The sequence below is a fragment of the Trachinotus anak genome, unplaced genomic scaffold (genome assembly GCF_046630095.1).
Source record: "Trachinotus anak isolate AG129_WGS33_773 ecotype Australia unplaced genomic scaffold, CSIRO_AGI_Tana_v1 ptg000032l, whole genome shotgun sequence".
Lineage (NCBI taxonomy): Eukaryota > Metazoa > Chordata > Actinopteri > Carangiformes > Carangidae > Trachinotus > Trachinotus anak.
The window spans coordinates 22,701,324-22,723,984 of record NW_027273883.1 but is presented as its reverse complement, the minus strand read 5'-3'; the positions used below and the strand labels follow the sequence as shown (position 1 = coordinate 22,723,984).

General features: G+C 44.0%; 2 protein-coding genes across 7 annotated transcripts; one reads left to right on the top strand and one right to left on the bottom strand.

The window, feature by feature from the left end:
- Positions 1-640: 640 nt before the first annotated feature.
- On the bottom strand, positions 641-12,885 carry sybu (syntabulin (syntaxin-interacting)). Of its 6 annotated transcripts, none has more exons than XM_071470765.1 (8): positions 12,746-12,885; positions 8,405-8,451; positions 7,990-8,176; positions 7,274-7,474; positions 5,603-5,702; positions 5,278-5,430; positions 3,743-3,898; positions 641-2,502 (listed from the first exon to the last, which is right to left on the bottom strand). In XM_071470765.1, exons 2-8 carry the CDS (start codon positions 8,426-8,428, stop codon positions 1,302-1,304), a joined length of 2,022 nt encoding a protein of 673 aa, XP_071326866.1. In that variant the 5' UTR covers positions 8,429-8,451; positions 12,746-12,885; the 3' UTR covers positions 641-1,301. The 6 variants fall into 6 exon arrangements, with proteins under 6 accessions (XP_071326866.1, XP_071326868.1, XP_071326867.1 ...); XM_071470767.1 differs by having other exon boundaries at positions 7,274-7,420; XM_071470766.1 differs by lacking the exon at positions 12,746-12,885 and having other exon boundaries at positions 8,405-8,543.
- Positions 12,886-15,457: 2,572 nt separating this feature from the next.
- Positions 15,458-22,327, top strand: gdf6a (growth differentiation factor 6a). The gene is made up of 2 exons (XM_071470411.1): positions 15,458-16,001; positions 20,432-22,327. The coding sequence occupies exons 1-2, from the start codon at positions 15,641-15,643 to the stop codon at positions 21,412-21,414; spliced, it is 1,344 nt and encodes a 447-aa protein (XP_071326512.1). The 5' UTR covers positions 15,458-15,640; the 3' UTR covers positions 21,415-22,327.
- The last annotated feature ends 334 nt before the right edge of the window (positions 22,328-22,661 follow it).

The window sequence follows — 22,661 nt, the reverse complement described above, 5'->3', positions numbered from 1 at the left end:
ACTCATTAGTCTAATGCCTTATAAACTGAGAGATCATGGTTATGCAACTTAAGATACATTGCCGTATGGCAGAGTGGAAGAAAAGAGTAATCTTAGTAGAGATGCCAAGAGTTAGTTCATTTAGAATTAATCAGCTTTGTCTTTAATTTTCATTTCATGAGGTTAAATGTTATGTAATAACTAAAGAACAGCATTGGTAGTTCTTGCGGATAGACGTCCAGCTGCTCTGGTGCTGACCCAGTTTTTACTGGTGTGAGGGTACAGACAGCATTTTACAGCTTCTGAGAGATCGCAGTAAAGTGGATCTAATGCACTTCACATTGTCAGCCCCACAACCCCAGGGATGTCTGAAAATACAGGCTGGGAAAGCTTTTACGTAAGATGAGTCGTCATGAGGATCCTGCTTGGCTGCACTTGGGATCAAACTAGACATTTCCCCCCTTTATTAATTTATGTGAACATCTTGCACAAATTAAAAAAAAAAGAAAAAAGAAAAAAAAAAAAAAAACTTGGGCTCTCCCAGTGTTCACCAGCATTTGAACAGGCCTCTTACATAAGTCAAAGTTTAACAATCATCCCTGTTCAGCCATTTCTTCCCCATAACACACCTGAAAGATTAAAAATGTCAGGAGTCCAAACATGTGGTCAGAATTATCATGCTTTAATAATAAAGATACAAGGACAGTTGATGTAAACCACCAGTATTGCACATAGCTCAGGCACATAACAAGTGTCAGTTGCTTTTAAGCGTCAATTTCTATGAACAATACACAGGCTGTACCGAATAAAGCTCTACTCCGAGAGGGAGGGAAAAAAAATAAAAAACAAATACTTCTTCACAAAACAACAGTGATTTCACATTAAAGCTTTGGCTGAAGGTTTAAGGGTTTTTTTTTCAACAATAACTCAAAACAGTTGAAATTTCAGAACCTGTCCAACAGAAACTAACATTCAATCTTTCACCTCCTAAAAATCTCATCCTAAACATAAAGAACATTTTTTCTTTTAAACACAAGGACAACTAGGGACACCACCGGACAATGATAACACGTAACCATCTACCCAGATGATCAGCTTATACATATAAATGATAAATAAATCTATAACCCCCATTATAAATAATCCCTTTCAGGTCACCATTTTGCTTCAACTCATGGTAACTGTACAGTGCAAAGTAACAGTGTTGGAACCAAAACAACTGCATTGATATCATCAGGTGTCAAACAAAAACAAATACTCTCAAAAAGATGCTTAAGTGCTTTTAGTTCAAGGTTAGGCGTGTGCATGCAGGTTGGAAGCCATTACACATCCGGCCTGTGAGTGACGTGACGAAGAGACTGCAATCCCATGATGCAACAGCCCCTGATGAGAGCGGCGATGTTGTACACTGGATAGCTCCCGTCCACACCGTGTCGCGAGTACAGCCAGGCCACCGTTGGTAACACAGGGGCCGCTACTGCAACCAGATCCACCAGGAAGTTGTTGCTCCAGTACCGTTTGCCAACCACATCCAGTCCTGGTGACAGACAAATTTCCTCGTCACCCACACCAAAGTCCAGCTCCTCCATGAACCGTCGGGTCTGTGAAGGCTCTGAACAGCACGTGCCGGAATCAGTGGAGGTGTCGGGGCTCTCTGGGTGAGCGGGGCTCGGCTTTCTGGGTGGGGGAGGCGAGAAGTCAGGGAGAGTGGCAGTGGTGGGAGCAGAAGTGGGCAGGTTTTGGAGGCCCAGAAGACTGCTGGAGGTTGATGGAGCCATGTCGCCAGCTGTGGCCCCGTGGAACTTCAGCAGCTGGAGGAGCAGAGCCTGCAGGTCTGGAGTAACGGGCATTATGTCGGTCTGGATTCCTTTATCTTCTGTGGTCTGCTGCGAGGGTGTGCTTGAGGAGATGGTGACGGTGGTGGAAACTGTATTTGGTAGAGCTGGTGTTGGTGCAGTAGATTTATCAATCAACTGTTCCTCTTCTGAAAGTGCAGACAACCCAGGCCCAGACTCTGCCTCAGCCCTCAGCTTGCCACTAGAGTCCTGACTTAAGTCCACCGCAGTGGACATGAAGACCTGCTCCAAAATGTCCGCTCTGTTAGCCATCTCATCGTTCACCAGCAGCCCGCTGTCTGCCATCGCCTCCGCCCCTTGGTCTCCCAGCTCCATCCCACCCTCTTCCTCCCCTACCATCTTCTTCCCACCACCATCAGGGCTATCACAGATGAAGTCCAAGGTGTTTTCGTCTTGGAGGTTGGCGCCACTCTGGGCGAGCTCCATGCTTTGCAGCAGGGACTCCAACTTCCTATTTTGAATGTTGATATCAATGAAGTACTTCTGTATTCCCTTATCCTTCTCCATCAGGCTACTCTTCATGGTCTCCACCACCTGACGTAATTGTTTGATCTCTTTGCGAGCCTCTTTGAGGGACAGCTGAGCCTCCACCCGGTGACACTCCTCTTCAATCCAGTCTTCCCTCATTCTGCAGAGCTGGGCCTTCAGCTCCTCAATCTCTGTTTCCCTGATAAGAAGAATAAAATGTAGAGAGTTACTTCAGTTGAGGGATGAGAAGGTAATACCCCTCTTATATCTATCCGCCAAATATGAAGCTACAGCTTGCAGCTAGTTAGCTTAACTTTGCGCAAAGTTTGAAACAGGGTTAAACTACTAGCTTGGTTCTGTCCAAACATAACAAAATCCACCAACCAACAAAGACCAAATTTCACTTCATATTCATTTCTGAGAATGGAGCAACACATACACATTTCCAGTTGCTAAATGACCCTGTCTTGTTTGCAGTGAACAGAGTTCAATCAGATTGAACTTTGGCAAGAAGGTGTTAATACGCTGTCTACAACTTGTGGAATGTTGTGGTTGGCTGACTTCACGCCAGCTCCTGCAGTTTATGCTAATAACTACAGTGACCCAGAGAGCTCAATGCACTGCAACTTGAGGAAACACATGCACATAGACAACACACAAATTCAGAGAACATCTTCGTCGATTTGACAACACACATGCTGCAAATAATCACAACACAACCAAATACATGAACATGCTGCAAATACTCCAGGGAACACACACAAAAAAGTGATGAACCTGGCTGGGACACACTTGTTATTCAATGCTTTGTGACTTTTGAAGTTAAAAGCATTGAAGTTCACACGGATGTATTATAATACAAGTGCGTCCTATCTGGTTTATTTGTGTCCCCTGGAAACAATTCTGTTGTTTTTGCAGAGCATTTGTAATTTTGGTTGTGTTGTGAGTATTTGCAATATGCATGTGAATTTGTTTATGTTTTGTCAATTTGCATGTGTTTTATAAGTTGCAGTGCATTGAGCTCCCAGGGCCATTTCCTGTCACATTTGCTTAAGCACACAAGTAAAGTTTGCCAGGTGAAACCCAGTCTGGCAGTACGGAAAAGATAAACTAATCTCCTTTTGTTTAATCCACACAAACTCTAAAGTGTAAAGACAGTATGTTGTGATTTGTAGTGTGCATTGAAATAGGTGGACTTTGTTACCCAGGCTGTCTCTCCCAGTTTTCAGGCTTTATGCTAAGCTAACTGGCTATTATGTAGCTTTATTTTTAACTCGAGTTGAGCAGAGCTGCAATATGTACCACACCGTCACTCCCCCCCCCCCCCCCCCCCCCCCCCCCGCCCCCTCTTTCCCCTCCCACCATCATCCTGCCTTAAAACCATAAAAAGCTACACATACAAATCACAGCAGCTACCGTGCTGCTCAGTCTTAACTAACCTGTCATGGACTCTGTTCTCAGACTCCATCAGTTTGGTCTTCAGGTGTCTGATGGCCACTTCTTTCTGCTGCAGAGGGGTGAGGTACTGCTCGGGGTTCGGGGGTCTGATGCCGTGGTTGTCTCCACAGGAGTGGTAGCGGCCCAGGTTTGCTCTTCTGTCAGGCACAGATGTAATTATAATATTGGTGAAAGGCCACATTTACCACTCTAGAGCTACCACATCCATCAGTCCCCAATTAGACATTCTGAAGCAACAGCACAAAACAAACCAGTTAGAGATTTCAAAGTAAAACTGCTCCCTGCAGTAAGGTAATTAGTCTGGCTGAGAGAGTGCTGTCAGGGCATATGCTCTCTGAAGCCTGGAATTACTGTCTGACACAGGATTATTGGCATGCAGACTAGAGGCAAAAAAACCTAAAATGCTGGTTTATCTAAATACAAGCAGAGTTAGCAAGGAAGGAAATCACCTTACTAGAAAAACCTTAATCTACAAGCTAATTGCATTAGCATTCAAATGCCCTCTGTATGTCCTATGATCAGCGTTTCATCATGCTCAAAGAGAACTGATAAAAGGATTTGTAGTTTTTTTTCCTGCAGAGGACGAGTGGGTGGATTTGGACAATATGCAAAGCAGCATGTAAGCCCCTCTCTTCCACTAACACAACATCCTAGCAACCTGGGATATTTGAGGCTTTGATGCGAGCACTATGCATCTCTGCCAGAAATAGAAGCAGCCCAGGAGAAGGTAGCATGTGAAAGGAAAAGATGTCACATGACACTTGGCCAAGCAGAGGAAAGCTGACAGCCGAATGCCTTAAAGTGACAGGACTGGGGTTTTTTTTTTTTTCTAAGCACAAGATAAGAGGGCAGATTCTGCTACTCAAAGGACTCTGGGTTACATGTTTGTCTGCTGACAGAGGATTTTAGGTTAAACGTTATGCAGGGCTGAGCAGCCAACAATCACAAACCCTACAGTGTAAACCCTGCTTGTAATTCGGAGCCTGGAGCACCATGTCAGAAATTCATGGTGGTCCACACTTATGAGCTTCAGGCTGTTTAGTTCAGACATCAATTCTGCTAGTCTGAAATATTTATGACCCTCCTCTCTCCTCCAAATCTAGGTGCATTCACTCTAATCCAGTTATGAGTTGGCTGCTGCCTGTAGGTTCGCTGCCTGGGTACCATATTCAGACAACTGCTTTACTGAATCCTCATTAATCTGACCCACAGCCAAATCATGACCGATATAATCCCAGCCAGCTGCAAGAGAGGAAATTATAAAACAGTCTCGGCTTAATCCAGCCACCCACTCACTCACTCGTCATACGTTGCCTGAGCCACAATCAAAACCTCTCAGTCTCCAAAATCTACCAACTTCTCCCTGAGGCATTTGTAATGACTCCAAGAGGAGAAATGTGGAAGGGTTAGACATGTCCAGGAGGCTGCAACAACTGATCAGAATATTTTACTTTGAAGCCACAAACCTTGTTCTGTGATTATTAATAATGCATGGCATGAAAGCAATGTTTGGCACCTGGAGGTGGGGCTGGAGTTGCAGCTGCTGCTGTTGGCTGAGGAGGCAGCTCTGGGAGGAGTCCTGTAGGGAGCGTAGAGCTCTGCATCGCGGTTAGCTGTTGGGCTTCCGGCTGGTTTAAACACTGGGAGAGATCTGATGTGCGTGCCGCGACTTAAAAAGGTTTTAAACAAAAACCACAAACAAATAAAGTGTTAATTCCAAAAAAGTAGAATTAACAAAAAAACCTTAACACGTAACTAATTATTTTAGTAAAGATTAAAAGCATATTTGTTTTTTTAAGTCTAGTAGTAGATGATAAACATGTATACAGTAGCCTTCACACCTTCGTGACGGAGCTTTCTTTCCAGCTGAATTAGAAATGAGGCTCTCCCTGGTCTTTAGGCTGCCTGTGCTGCTGGAGGAGCTGAAGTCAGCCTCACTTCCTGCAGGGGAAAGCATCAGCATGTTAGCATGCTAGCAAGATCATGTCATTTTTTAAAGACTATTTTCAATTCAATACTCTCAAGGGGTTTTTGTGTTACATCCTTACTTGGTGTGGTACGCCTGAGTGGTGGCTAATGTTAGCGAACATTAGCTAATGTTTGCAGACTTTGGATGGATATTGAATTTATTGACTATGATTACTCTGTACTTGTGCAACTGTTAACTATATTTGAGAATGCCTCAGCTAAATATTTCACTGGTTCCACTGTAAAACAAAACAAAACCATTTGTCTTTTATAGCCCAGTTTGCCCCAGTGGTCGCTTAGTTTTGACAACAACATAAATACATTCTTGTTCTGTTCTGTCATGAAAACACATGGGGAATTTGTGTCCACTTCTACCGTTTCCTCTCATGTCAGTTCATCTTAGCACCTTCTTCAATAAGCATCTTCTAGCAGCACCGTCTTCTGCTGTTAGAATGAAGTGCAGCATCAAACAGGAGTATCAAGTCTCAGGAGGACCTCCATTAAGTCTCCCTGATGCAACAACCAACCAAATAACACAGCATCAGACAGATGCTCTCATACAACGTCTTTTTGGATGGACTACACCCCATAATCTATACCCTTTGTCAGGCTAATGTGATTTTAAAGAGCAGGGCATACAGATAAACTCATGTGATTACAAATGCCATTCAAAGAGATTTAGCCAACATCCAGCCATTATATGTAACACAATCTGCTCAAGTGTTGCAACACAGACACTTGCGTTGGGCCTCAGCACAATACTGAAGCCTTGAACACCAGCCAACTAAATTGATTACACTGAGCAAAAAAATCAGTCACTGAATATTTTTGTTGAAATTCATAAGGATTAAAATGAAAGTCTGACCTGAGTAGCATCTCTTGTCATCTAACAAAACCATAGTATTGTGTCCAGTGACGACTGCATCAAATAAAACAGTACAAAACTGAGTGATTCTCCCCCCACTTGGTGAGTCTACTGAGGGTGTGTGCATGTTCAATCAGTGTAGTAACCTCCTGCTAATCAGCCTAATTGGCTAAGCTCCCAAATGTTTTTCTCAACCAATCAGCTTTCTGCCTCATTTTGACTCAAGATCAAGCAGTTTTCTCTCGTGACCCCAGATTTAGACAGATTAAAAGAGAGGAAATTTAATTTTGGCATAAGAGCTGGAGTGCACTGTTTCTGATATATGTTAACAGAGCACAGATGTACAGATGACAATTCACTCCAGTTATTATTCTGCTTTTAGGCAAACAGCTGCTTCCCAGTCAGTGTTTGTTCAAGTCAACAAGCCTGGGAAACTGTTAGCTGCTGACATGTGACAAATACACTGTTACTGCACTTTGGTCTTTGGGGAACCACTGACATGCACAAGTATCTGCATGCAGTATGTCGTATATAAGTCTGCACATATAAAAAAATATTCATGAGCAAGAATGATCCACAAATTCCAAAATAGTAGAGGACCAGATTTTAAATGTTGATGATCCTCTTTCTGTGTCTATCTTTTTCATCTTTTTATCTTCATCTCTGTATTCCTCTTTACCTCTGGCTTTCATGGCCGACCTCAGCTCCCTCTTGTGCCTCTGCGCGCTCCGTGGTTCGCCGCTCCACTCGGCCATCACCCTCACCCTCTTCACTTTGGCCTTGCGCTCCGGGAGTGTCGGCGAGCTGTGGGCACTCTGCTCTGAGCCTGACGGGGTTTTGGAGGGGGACACAGACTGACTAGTGGGGCAGCCGGTGTCATCTATTGTAGACAGGTACACACAGACAGTAATAGCCACGAACAGGCAGTGCAGGGCAGGCAGCAAACACAAGCAGTCAACCAGAGCTCAAGGTTCAGCCGGGGTGTTATCTGACAGATAGCATAACGGCTCTCACAATGGCTCATCACTTTCTTAAAGTGGTTACCAAGTGGTGTTTGTGTTGTGGTTGGTTTACACGGGGTACACACATACATGCACACACACTGTACAAGCACAGAGACATTTTTTTTCAGTGAACTATTTGTTACAGAGGCCAATTAGGGTGAACACAAAATAAACATTGATGCATTTCCTGTTTGAGTTTGCATAATCCTGCATGCAAAATACCAGGCTCTACTTTTATCACATAAGGATTTTATGTTTAAGCAGACAACCAACAGCAATGCAATACAGTCTTGCACCTGACAGTCTGTAAATGGTGCTGGTTGTTCATAGTATCAGAGGTTTATATCAGGTATGAACTTAGCTGTGCTTGGACTGGACCTGAATTTCTTACCAGAGCAAAAGCTGTTGGTGCTGATGGTTCTTTTGGAGTGGTCGGAGCTCATGTCACACTCCTTGCCCTCCTCCTCTGAAAAAGGTGAATCGGACAAAGGTGATCCTTTGTCCTTTGGTCGGAAGGGATGGAGGACCAAGCGTGGGATGCGACTGCGGGGGCTTCCTTTCTCCGGTGACTTCTTTTCCTGTTCAAAGCAACATCTGTCACAGCTAAAGGCAAGGATATAGTTTGTGGAGACACGCTTTAATTTTGTTTCATTTTTAAATTGATAAAAGATTGAATATTGGTCATATTGAGGCCTCATGATGGTAACTGTAACATAACATCTTTTCCTTTACCGTATGCCAGTCATATATGGACATGATTGTCAAAGGATTTAACACCTATGACCGGTAGCAATGACAAGACTCACCTCATATTCTTGGAATGGTCCCATTGTGCTTCACGTAGCGTTTTCCTCTGATGAGTGGAAGAGAGGAGAAAAACCAGGTGAGACATTTTTCTGTGGACTGTGTATGTGGCAGCGCTTTTGACGTGGCAAACCCTTAACAAACAAGGGCCCTCTGTCTGAACTGTGTTACACCACTAAATCCCACCCACTGCCCCACACACACACACACACACAGCACACCCTGCCTGGTACAGATGGCATAAGCCTGGAGCCAGCCATGACCAACACACACTGAGTTTATGACCTTATGAAACAAATTCTGTCACAGCTAAAAATAAACAGCCTCCGTACCTTTTCTTAAACCAGAATATGTGAAGCCCTTTAACAATCAAATGGGGAGAAATGAGTGTAATAGCAAAAACAGGTTTAACCAAAGTCATTAGGGTTCATCCGCAGGGAAACCATGAAATCTTGACCTAAATTTCACGGCAATCTAGAGGATGTTGAGATTTATCACTGAATAAGTGAAACATCTGACCTGCTGGTGGTGCTGGAGGACATCTGAGAGGATTTCCAAGTCATTTTCAAGTTCATCCTTAAAGGATCTTGAATGTCTGTACCAAACTTCATGACTCTCCATCCACTAGTTGTTGAGATAGTTCACCCTGAATCACAAATGCAAACCCTATGGTGGTGTTAGGGGAGAAGTCAGGGACTCAACGAAATCATTAGGATACATGACCTGCGGACCATGAATTTCATGTCAACGCATCTAATATTTTTAGTCTGGACCAAAGTGGTGGACTGATCAATAGACTGACGTTGCCTCCCTGAGAGACCTGCTGCTAGAGTGGCTAAAAACAGGAAAAGAGATAAGATGAAAGCAAATATATGAAAGGATTAGACTTAAAATAACTCTCCACAGTCTGTACAGATACAGCTCTAACAAAAAAAAGTTCAATAATATTCTTTTCATATTTTGGCAAGAGGTGTCTAGCTTCACTAAAAAATTCTGCAAAACAAAACCACACTGACTCTCCTCATCAGCCCTCGGTGCCAAAACTGTGCGGCTGCCTGCCAGTAGCTACAAAGTGCTTCTATGAGTGGAGATAATGGATGATGGAGCAATATTATATGGCCTTTTAAAATGGTCTGGAGTAGAAAAAAAAAGTAGAAATACTCCCTGAACTTTTTATTTTTTCCATGCACATTCAAACAAGAAAGAAACATCTTTTATTGATGCTTTAATGCTAAATAATGCAGATTTATTCTCATGCTTGAATAAACTTTACACAATCCCTTCACTTCCTCACTTCTGTTGATTCCCTTTGAGCATCATCGACTAAGGGGGTCAGTTGCATAAGCGCATACGCATTTTTCTTTTTTTTTTTTTGCATTAGGAATGATGTAATTGACCCCAAGGCCTGTGTGCTGCTGTCACATCGATGAGTCTGAACCTGTCTTCCCTAGCTTCATCCAGATGGTGCCTTTTTTTAAAAAAAACTTGGCTGGATGGATGTCAGTCTTGCTTTGATCACCTGGTTTCCCCAAACAAACAGAATAATGTCACCACTTCATGACCTAATATAAGTCACGTCCCTGTGTGAGCAGCCCAGACTTCTGCAAAATCCTCTTTCTTCAAACCGTCGAGGGCCTGAGAGGATTGCAGAAATAGAACAGAGAGTCGTGGGGATCAAACTCCACCTCTTATCATCAGACTCAAAAATAGATCTGAGCTGTAGGTAGTCTGCAGCACCTCGCCTTCAGTTTCACTTTTCCTTTTGAGTTTCTGCATTCCCACGAACAGTCACAGAGTCCTCACACTGTAGCAATGCACGGCTGCCTGGCACACTGGCACGACTGAATCCCATTATAGGCACCAAACAGGGCAGAGCAACCAGAGCCCAGTGCCCTAGCAACAGTCTTAGCAACCGAGGGGGAAAACGCTGCATGAACATATACAGCTCGATGGAACCAATCATGTGTAAATCTGCACACAGCTTAGCTTCTGCTGTTCATCCTGAGACGCTGAGAAAATATGTAGTGTGTGCCGAGGTGATGGAGGGGAGGGGTGTGGGTGGGTGGGAGGGGGTGGGGGTGGGGTGTTCACCATTCAGCTACACAGTGTTTTTCTCAGAGTGAATGAACATTGTGTCCTTGAGTCAGTGTGTGTGAGCCTCAGGAACATGTTTACTTATTCAAGCGCTACTGACTTTGTTTCTATCTTTGTTTCATATGACTCTGGTATATTTTGGAGTTTATTCGGAATATTTTACTTTTTCATTTTGCAAATGAATGAGACAGAAATAATTCCATGAAGAGGGTGTGGTTGAGAGGAGAGAGGGGTGTGAAGGTTTTTAGTTTAGGACGTGACAACCACAAGCAGCCATGTGCCAAGGAGATGCAGGAGAGCAGGATGCAGGATGATGAATCACAGATCAGCTAGACGGCAGCATCCCACAGCCAAATCATTCAAACAGCATTTTACAGTCATCTCACATTATTTGTTGTGGGGTAAGACTATCCTCCTTTGATTATGGTCGCTCAGTAGCTTGTAATCTGACGCCATGTGAGGTGCCTGGATACAGATGCCAGCCCATGCATGCTCTCATACCTGTGGTGATTTTGATGTTTTCATCTTAACTGTGGACACTTTGTGCCTGGCATTTATTGCGTTTTCACTTGCACCCATCCTGCACTGGAATCTATAAAGTAGGATCATGCATGCGCTCCTCCACTTGACTCCAGATAATGTTGATTGGCTACCTACTGAGCAACAGACTAAGCATTATCTAAGTTGCAAACACAGGATTTCCAGCTCTCTTAAGCCTAACAGACTGCCAAGCTGCCAGTGATCCACAGTCACTCTGCAAGCTCCTCCAACCGCAAGCCTGGACGTAGGGAGGGGGTGCACAGATACAAAACATAGATGCACTGTATAAAGGAAGACTTGGAAAAAAGCTGTCAGTGGGATTCTGTGAGAATGTGGACGTAACTGGTAAACAAGTCCTTAAGCCTCCACTTCTCTTATCCAGATGGTCTACTTTTCAAACAGCATGGAGTGGGCGTGAAGAATAATTCCCTTAATCCATCCAGTCTATGTGCTTTCTAATGTTGATCATGCACATGGACTAATGTGAGGCTCTCTTTTCCATTCTGATATTAACCCCATGATGCACTGAGCCCATTAGTTCTGTACTGATGTGATTGTCACTGAGGTGTTGAGTGTAATTTCAGTAATGATGACATTTGACACATGCTGATGAACTCCTGAGCTGCAGATTTTTGAAAGACCTGCACCATATCTCCATATGCACCATCTTTTTCTTTTTATTACACCACACAAGAAATAATAATTCTCCAAAAGCAGAACAGTTTCATCCTTTTCCGTTATTCGCCACACTTGCTCTGAGCTCAGTGACCCTTAAACAAACTGCATCATCACTGCATGATGTCATTACTGGCTAATCTCTTTCACTTTCAGGAATCATGGCAGGGAGCAGAAAGCACATTTAAACCAAAACAACTTTCAGAAAATGGCTTCCGGATAGTACAGAAATTATTTAATATGTTTCTACTATAGACAACCTCTGTTATGATAATAATATAGCCTGGTAATAATAATAATCCTTAACAAAATCATTCTCTATATTGCACAACAACATGTTTTCACACAGGAACTTTATGGTGCTTTTAAAACCCCCTTTATTTAAATTATATGAAATTCTTATAATGAGCTAAATAAGAATTTCAGTCATTAAATGCAATCTCAGCTCTGAGTGAGGATCCCTCTTTAGTGCCCCTCCATGTGTTTACATGTTTACATGCCTCCCTTTGTTTGACACATCTCACTTCACAGCCATTTTCCCTCAGTCTTATAAAAGCCTGAAGGATTTTCCTGCTCTGATATCTCCTGACGGTGACAACATCTCTTCTCACACTGCCCTCAAACTGCTCATTGTCCATTTTCGTCATGTTGTATCCAGCAGTGGGGTTTTGTTTTTGTTTCATATGGCGCCCCCACAGTTACTGGGAATGTTTTTCTCATCCGCGGTGATGCCTCTAGAATAAAGGCATGCGAAACAGGCTACAGGGTGTAACCAACGGCGATGTAACCACCAAACTTTAAGCCTGGTGTGGACGGATTTTACCCAACACCTCCCAAAACGGGTATGAACTGTGCCAAATTTCGTATGATTTGCAAAAAAAAAAAAAAAAAAAAAAAAAAGACTCGCTCCTGAACTTGTAAACAGCTCCTCACCAGCCACCTGCTCCCACCCAGTGAATACTTCAGTTTCATTCTTGAAACCACATGGATGAGGGACTGTGGAACAAAAGGAGTAAAATAAACGCGAGGCTTGCCTGGGTGTGGGACGGTGGCTCCTCTCAGGAGGTTGCGCGTTTATCGGTGGAGCACAAAGGGTCGTTCCGCTGCTGGATGCTGCTGCTGGTGCCAGCCGCCGCTCCGCTCCCGTCTCCGCTGCTCTCTGCTCTGCTGCTGGGATGTGGATGACGGGCGGAGGAGAGCTGTGTGCAGGCTGAGGACACACACGATTGGACAAGGAGGGAGACCGCTGACAGTGCACGCACAACATGACTATACCATCCCAAGTGTGTTACATAACGCATGAGGCATTACTTAACCAAGGACCCCCCCACCCTCCACCATATAGAAACATAAGCTGAGGACATGGCGAATCTATAGGCGCATGTATGACCTCAGTTTAAATTTGTGTCATCTTTGTGTTTTCAACCCAAGAGAGATACTGAACACATGACACATGCCTCGACATATTATTCATGAGTCGGCTACATATTCTGATATATCATAAATAGGTGCTTTTCACCAAACTACACTTTACACTGAAGAATATTTATCCAAAATCTAAAGATAGATAGATAGATAGATAGATAGATAGATAGATAGATAGATAGATAGATAGATAGATAGATAGATAGACAGATAGGGCTATAAATACACACTACCTAGGAGAACATCAAAACTAAAAAGACAAAAGCACAATATGAGAAGGTTACGAACAGAGTAAAATTAGGAATAAATAATTAAAGACAGATCAAGGACAGAGGTAAATGCAACTGTAACGTGCATGACGTTGATATGACGTATAGCCTCTGTCCCGTGTATGTCCAACACAGAGGCCCTGTGTGTGCAGTGATGTACATGGGGCCAAACACACCCTGTCACCCTGCGCTCAGTGTCGGGGAGAGTTGACTCTCCATGGTGCTGAAATCAGGGAGCCGCCGTGGCAGCTGCTCTTGGCTTCATTTGCATCCAGTTATATTCAGATTCAGCGCATGCGCTTTAAATGCCAGTTTCTCATAGAATAATTTATAGATTCTAAAAAAAAAAACATAATAAAAACAACCACAGTGTTTGAGAAGACCGACTCCGCCACTTGGCTGGAGACGGGTGCAGAAAGCAGCTGTCAGGGTCAGTCAGGGTCATGCGTCTGCAGGACGTCACCTGCGGGATGGCCGATCTCGCCTCGCCTGCTCAGGTGTTCATCTTTTACAGCTGCGTCAAACTGAGGAAGCGATGGACCCTGGGCGGAACCGAGTCAAACGTTAGCATGTGACCCATGAGCAGCAGCGTGTCGCCCTCTGCCGGAGCAACAGCGCGCTGCTCGCACAGCGTGCCGCGGGTCAGCGGGACCACAGGCGTTTAGATCCCCGTCACTGTGACCTGAGCCACTGTGGCCCACTGCTCTGGTCACCTGTTGTACTGTGATGTAACAACTGTACAATTCAAAACTCCCTGCAGAATCAGGTTTATCCAAACTTTTATTATCCAAATGTATCACAACTCATTAAACAGGCTCAGTTAGGACAGAGTCAAGTGTGACATGTCCATCTTAAAGACATGCCGCTAATAATTTCATCACTATTATCATATTCAACTGTGTTCAAATGAAGTTGACCTTTTTGTCCAGTGATCTGCATCATTGTGGCTTGTTTCAAGATATCTCACTGTAAGCATTGAGTCTGCGCGATAAGAATAAAAAAGTCTGCTCAGGTAAAAATAGCGGACAAAATAAATGAGCACCACATGGACTGTGAAGACAAATGACTGATTTAGTTACAATGTTTTTTGTTTTTTTTTGTGTGGATATGGTTCCGTTACAATTCCTCCTTATCAGGACTAATGTGGCGTCGAGACGAGGGTGAAACCATCTGAATGTGGGCGCACTGGATTCTACTGTACAGCTGAGGCTTTAAATGTGGCCGCGAAGCCAGACTTTCCCAGATGACACGAAAACAGCTTTTGTCTTCGTTTCTTTCTGAGACATCGCGTTGTAATAAATGCCCGCGGCCACTAGAGGCCGGTGGTGTTATTTGAAATGGGTTTAAAGCGTTTAACCGACTCCACATCCAGACTACATGTTTTGGATTTACTGTGTTCACACCTCTGGGTTGCTTTTAAATGCGACACCTCTGCCCTCCTCCTCATCACTGAACTCAGAACTCAACACAAAGCCAAACACTGAAATCACTTCTGTCTCGTTATTCCATTATTCATCACAGATAATTCACTGAAATCTTTCACTGAATAACGCTTCAAAATCCATGATGTTTCTTAAAAAAAAAAAAAAAAAGTCACAATTTTACGATCGCTTTGTGTGTTGAGTTTATCTGTGCGTAAAATCTCATCTTATCTGATCTGATGCGTCCTTGGAAGATTCAAGGCTGTCAAAGACTGTGATAAGGAGAGCTACAACTCCTCTGTAAATCCTTGAAGAAAGCAAAAATTACAATTGTTTAATTTCCTTGAAATTTGATTCACTAAATAATATTAAATTAAATTGAATTCATTGTCGTCCAAACTGAGGTAAATCATTGTTCTCTGAGGACAGAGCAGCGACCGGCCGCTAAACCAACAACAACAGAAAACTTTCCCACAAGGACTCTCCTGTCTTTATCTTGTGGCGGCCCGCTGGCTCTAGTGCTCGTCTGTTTGCAGGTCTGTGACATGACATTGTTTGGGAAGCCGTGCACTGAGCGACCATGTGGGCGTGTTTCTCTCGGCCCAACAGTCTCCGCTCTTGTGTGGAGTCCAGAGCGCAAAACGCACTTCTTCTGGTGCGACCAGAGAGCGCAAAAGTAGCAGCTCTCCGACCCTGACGCGCACACCATCTCCGGCTCCGGCGGCTCCCCCCCCCCCCCCTCCCGAAACCAACTTCACTGAGCGGGGGAAAAAAAAAAAGAGTTTCTCAACATCTCCCGGTTACTCTTCCAGCCATGGACGCATCTCGAGTGGTAACGCTATATCTGGGCCTGCTCCTTGTTTTCCTTGGGAATATACCGTGTCTCCAGTCTGCTGCTATCATCTCTCCCTCTGCGCCGAGGAGGAACAGGGGAGCCGGGATCCCTCATCAGAACGGACAAAGGTCATCCAGATTCTTAAAAGACATCTTCGCGTCTTCGCATCCTGTGGTGGGCCATCACAAAGAAGACCTAAAGGACGCTATTGTGCCGCATGAATACATGCTCTCCATATACAGGACATACTCGGCTGCAGAGAAGCTCGGACTAAACGCAAGCTTTTTCCGCTCCTCCAAATCTGCCAACACCATAACAAGTTTTGTGGACAGAGGAACAGGTTGGTTTCAGTCCGCTGCTTCCTCCATCAGCTCAGTCTTTCAATTCTAACTCTAATTCTGTCGCAGAGTGCCCCCCTCCACCCCCCAAATGCTCCAGTACTCTCCTCTTAGATCCTGTTAAAATACGACTGGTGTAATGCGTAAAAACTGCAGAGCAACAAGCTCACAGCGGCTACTTTTACGCACGCTTTAAATCAGGCAAAAAGAATGTGCAAATGCGCTTTTACGAGCTCAAATTATCAATAAATCAGGGGCATTAATGTTAAAGGGAAGATTTCGGAAGCTGCAGGATTAGTTGTGAACAATGTTCTGGGTTTCACGGGGATCTGTCTGCCGCACAGTCGCCGGGACCTGTAATTTTTTCCGAATATTAAGTTATATTACACTTAAATTAACCTCTGGGTAACACGACAGTAAAACACTAATTGAGGCGCTCTCTAAATGAAGGCTGTAAATCTCTGTCAGTGCAGGCTGCAGCGAAACTATTCCGCTCCCAACCTCCACGTGAATAGGTAGGAAAGTTTTTTTTTTTTTTTTTTTTTGCAGTCAGGATATTAAAGCAGGTTGCTCCTGCTTGTTTCATTTTCGATTTTTCATCGGTCTCTAATCTCAAACACTCCGACATGAGGAAAAATATTTTAAAAACATAAACACAGAGTTAAATCTCCGACCCGACACTTGTTAAAAAGTCCAATCTGTTGCCGTCATGGTGCCCAGTATGGCCAACTTGTGCTGACAAAGGGAGCCGGGGGCCAGGGGCAGAGCCTGGTCGGTGTGAGAAGCAGGTGTTTGGGTCAGTTAACATGTGTAACCAAGTGATTTGACCGGCCTGCGAGGACAAACACACTCTGATAAACACAAACACATCCAACACACACAAGGGGACATAAGCCTAGTTAATCTTTGCAGGAGAAATAAAAGCTATCTTTGTTTGCGTTCCCTCCTGTCTCAAACACTCCGAGCCTCAGCTCTGGGACGCAGACTGCGCGCTGCAAAAAATGTCCATCGTGATGAGTCCAGAGTCGGCTGGTTCAAGCCTGTTGTTATTATTCAAGGACGCGGCGAGGTGTAGTTTCAGATACTTCCAGTGCAGGTCAACCTTTTCCAAGATTTATATTCAATAAAGTGTAATCAAAAAACGCACAATGACAAAGACTTGGCACTTTTTCCTTAGCTGCACTGCAACTATGAGACATTCTCTCACACATTCGCTCCTGTTCAGACAAAAAAGACCTTTAAAGAGTGAATACAAAACTTCATCCGTGTGGCCACTTCTTGCAGTGTGAACTGATTTGATTGGAAAAACGCCTCACTCTCTCCTATGATTTTGATGTGATGTGTCACTGGCTCTGACCCCGAGCTGGACCCTCTGAGAGCTGCTTGGCATCGAACGGCTGATTGGAGTATTTGAACTCGGTGATCTAATTGAGTGTTCATGTCATAACATATCAAACACTGTCTATTCTCCCATAATGACCCAGCTCGGCCGCGATGGGCACATCACCAAAAAACGACGAGGGAGGGAAAAAAATGAAAGAGCACTTCCTCTGCTGTGAAGTGGTTTGTATTTTTTTCTTTACTGCGGATCCTCCCTTTGCGACCGCCACTTTAATTACGGAAAATTATTTTTTTTTCTTCCCGTTGTCTCAGTTCAAGCGCCTTTGGTTTCTTTTGGGATTCCTCCCAGCATCCCGTAAGTGTTGCACTGCATTAACCTGCAGGATGAACTTCGGCTCAGTAACCTCAGTGATTTAAATCGCCTCCATCAGGGAAGAAATGCACACGGGAGCAGCTTGTGACGCGTAAAGTTAACAGGTTTTGCGTCTTTTACGCATTATTCATCCACCCAGAAGACAGGTTTTACTGAGTGCACCTATATGATCTACGGCTTCTTTGGCTTTCACACATTTGTAGGTAAATGGAATTTGCTTATAAAGGCAGGCAGGGTGTTTCCTGGAGGTCAGAAAAGGCAAGATCTGAAAAGAATAACCCGAATCTGAAAATTACTTTTGGCACTTGGGGTAACTCATTAAAGCGCAGATGGTGCAGCCCGGCCTCTCTCTCTCTCTCTGTCTGTCTCTCCCTCTCTCTCTTTAACACCCCCCCCCCCTCTCTAAACAGAGGCATAGATGACAAAAACATGTTATGCGTTTGTTCCGATACAACCAACAAGGTCAAAACTAAAGTGTACAGGATGCTGCTTTGACCAAGCAATAAAAAAAAAAATTCACCGGGTTCTCCACCTATTACCCACCGTCAAGCTTCTTAACGTAATGGAAAAAATTAGCTTTTTACATAATAATGAAATTAAGAAAGCTTTGTGCATTTTAAACTGTCAACACGAATATTATCTCATTGAAATATCCACAGTCTGCTCAGTCCGTGCAGGCGCACTTAAAGGGGAATGTTGTCGTTGGCAGGATGAGATGAAATATAAGAGGGGAAGTGCTTTAATGAGGAAGATGGGAATTGAGAACTGTTAATTATTTGGTGAACTTGTATTCGATTTGTTTGAGGTCTTATAAAAAACAGAAACCTAATGTAGACCATACGCGCAGAGTCGCTGAAACCAGCACAAGGTTTCAATCTGCTTTTACTGTTTGACTCGGCGGGGCTCACGGAGGGAAACTGACAACTGGATTCAAATGTCTCTTTAGTGCAAGTTTTACAAATGATATCACAGGGATGTGTACATGTAGACATGTCACTTATGTATATATATATATATATATATATATATATATATATATATATATATGAAAAGTTCAGACAGAATTGGAGACAATCAACAGAGGCAATGAGCTTTTGTTTTTAACACCACAAATCATCCACCACAATAAGCAATTAAATTAATCTTTTAGGATTAAACCCGTTTTCTTTTTGTTTTGTTTTTTACAATAAGTGGGAAAGTTGACATTTAAAGGAAAATATTTCACTTGCTCCAAACGCAAATTTGTTTCAAGAGTTTTCTTAAATGAAATGTACTTTTCTTGTTAAATTCTGCTCTGGATTTTGCCTTCACTTAAACTACTGACGCTCGTTTTGGGAAAAAAGGGGGAAAACCGTAGAAAATAAGCCAATGATGTCACCCCTGTTTGCAGAATTATTATATTTAGTTCATGAAGAAAATCTGATTTAAATCGGAAAATGATACAAAGTAAAAGAATGTAGAAACCAAAACTGTACCCATACAAAACTGTAAGCTGCAACCTGATATTCGTGATAACATTTATAATAAACATACATCATTCTGATCCAAAGTGGATTTTAATACGCACGGAAAACACTCGGGAAGGTTAAAAATCCCTCTCTGTTAAAGTCTGGTTTTTTATATGTTGATGCATCGCCTCTGTGTTATATTCCGGTCTCATTGGTTCGCCTTGATGAAATATTTGCAGGCCTCCTGGGTCTGCAGCAGGGAATAATGCATTAATTGTGTATTGTTCACTTGAGTGTACAGTATGTCGCCTTCGGTCCGTTGTGTCTGGCAGCACCCAGGGGCCTTCACATCACTAGGCCCCTTGTTTTTTTCTCTTTTCTTTGCTTTACTACTCTGCAAGAGGTCTCAGAAAAAGAAAACGCTGCACACATTTCTGACACTTTAAGACTTTCTGAAACTGAAGAAAAAAGGACAAGTCGACTTCCACTCTGCCAAAGTGGTGGAAATTAACAATCAATCTGTCAGCAAGTGAAATGAAAGCAGAAATATTTTCATTAAGACTCCCTGGATTTGATTAAAAGTGGCGTGGAATTAAAATATCGCCAGATTTTGAATTGTTGTGGCTGCAGTGTCAAAAAAGAAATGTTGACCCATATGACATAAATTAGCTACAAGAAGATAAATACGTAATTATATAATGTTTTTGTAACAAGCGAGATTCTATACTTCCTGCATATGACATGAAGTGTGTTTGCTTTGCATCACAATATTTGCAGGAAATGAAGTGAAGAAACTCGAGGAACTACCAATTCGGGTGGAAACCTAAAGTAAACTCAGCCCTCATTTAACCCTCAGCATCATAGAAGATGCACACGTTTTATTATCAGCAGTATAATGTGTCTGCTGTGTCATAGGATCAAAGAGAACCAGAGGAAAATGCTCAGTTTATAGGTAACTGTAATATATGGTGGACTGAGTCTCAGCAGCAACAGACGTGGTGTTAACTGGGGGTTTTTTCATTCCTGTCCAAACTGAGGACTTGTCAGCTGTAGTTTGTTTCAGGCAGGTTCAGGGTGGACATTTGAAAAACAAGAAAGAGAGGAAGAGAGAGAGAGAGAGAGGGAGAGGGGTGGGGGGGGTTCGGGGGGTGGGGTGGGGGAGAAGGCCTCTGTGGGAGAATGTGAGTCCCCCTCCCTCCCTCCATCCCTCTGAACACTGTACACTCTAAGTGAATCTGACTGCAATTATTTTCTTCTTTTATCCTTGCAGACGATCTTTTGCACTCTCCTCTGCGAAGACAAAAGTATCTGTTTGATGTCTCAACCCTTTCAGACAAAGAGGAGCTGGTCGGGGCGGAATTAAGGATATTCAGGAGAGCGCCCGGGGATTTGCAGACTTCCCTGCAGACGTCGGGCCTCTATGACATCCAGCTCTACCCCTGCAGCTCAGACAGGCTGCTGGACTCCAGGTCTCTGGACCCGCTGGACTCCACTAAAACCGGCTGGGAGGTTTTGGACGCGTGGGAAATGTTTAAAGCACACCAGCATCATTATCACCACCCTCATCATCATCACCACCATCATCACTTTCAGCAGGGGAGACAGCTCTGCTTCCAGCTCAGGGTCACTCTTGGCAAATCAGACACCGAGGTGGACCTGAGGCAGCTGGGGCTGGACAGGAGTGGCCGGTCCCAGCAGGAGAAGGCCATCCTGGTGGCCTACACCCGCTCCAAGAAGAGGGAGAACCTGTTCAACGAGATGAAGGAGAAGATCAAGTCGCGGAGGTCGGTTGGTGAGAAGGAGGAAGCGGCGGCGGTGGTGAAGGCTCCAGAGGAGGAGGGGGTGTCGCTGAGGGGGGGTAGAGGAGAGGGGCCCCGGCGTCGGCGGAGGACCGCGCTGAGCAACCGGCACGGGAAGAGGCACGGGAAGAAATCAAAATCCAGGTGCAGCAAAAAGGCGCTGCATGTGAATTTCAAAGAGCTGGGCTGGGACGACTGGATCATCGCGCCCCTGGATTACGAGGCGTACCACTGCGAGGGGGTGTGCGACTTCCCCCTGAGGTCGCACCTGGAGCCGACCAACCACGCCATCATACAGACGCTCATGAACTCCATGGACCCCAACAGCACCCCGCCCAGCTGCTGCGTCCCCACCAAACTCAGCCCCATCAGCATCCTGTACATAGACTCGGGCAACAACGTGGTGTACAAACAGTACGAGGACATGGTGGTGGAGCAGTGTGGGTGCAGGTAGCGGCCATTGTTTTGTTTTTTTAAAAAACAAAAAACACTTTAAGAGACAGAAAAATCAAAGATATGTCTTGATGGGTCCCAGGTTTGAAGATATAAAGTCCTCACAGGTCTGAAATGCTTTTGACGCATGACGCATGAGTCTTTCTTCCAAAGGGATGCACACAAGAGGCGATATCTGCTATTTATTCAGACTCAGTACAGCCACACGAATTTACACTCTCTGCCTTTAAAGTGTTAGGCTACGCACATACATTCCCATCCGCGCAACAAGTCATCACTCATCAAACAGGCTTTTGTTTCCCGGAGTGAGACGTGTCCATGTGGCACAAGGATTGGGAACACGGTGTGTGTGTGTGTGTGTGTGTGTGCGCCCTGACTGAAGGCGAGATGGGAGCCCATTGAGTCCAACTGTGCACCTGTTCGTGCCGAGGCCAGAGGACAGTGGGCTTTGCCTGTCAGCGCTTTGTGTTGCAACTCTGCCGTGTGATCCTGCCAGGCCGGATTCTTTTGGGTATGTGCATCCAGGCTGTAATTGCCACCGTCCAGCTGGAGTCATTACAGGCCCGAGCAAGTGCCTGTTTTCCACATATAAATAAATAAATGAATAAAAAAAAAGTTTAAAGTTAAATAATTAATAAACAGAGGGGGTGAATGTCTAATCTACCAAACACACACACACACACACACACACACACACACACACACACACACACACACACACACACTGGTCTTACGAGAGGAGATAAGATGGTGGTTGTGATGCCTTCAAGAGATTTTTTTTTTTTTGCCTTACTGGAGACCAGTCGAGAGGCGCTGGGAGTCCTGCGCCTTTGCGGACAGAGAAGGACACAACACAGAAGCAGATTTGTGCCTGAGTGGGGCCCTGATGTAAAAAAAAAAAAAAAAAATAGAAAGCACACATTACTGAGGCGAACTTTTTGCTCAAAAGTCTGCATCTTTACGAAATGCACTTCCACAACTGGCTGCGCCAAGGACACGCTGTCAGCGAGAAAGTTTGTCCTCTGACGAAAAGATTAAGAAAAGACTCGCAAACGAGACGATATTTAAATGCACATTAGCTTTGAATGCACTGCTGTTCATTTTTTTTTTTTTTGAGCTGTAAATATTTGTACAGTCGAAAACTTTACAAAGTGCAACGAATGAAGAAATGAGAAAACGGCATTTCTTTGTAAATATACAAAATGCACTCAAATCGGTATAATTTCTATTCTATAATTATTTTATTAT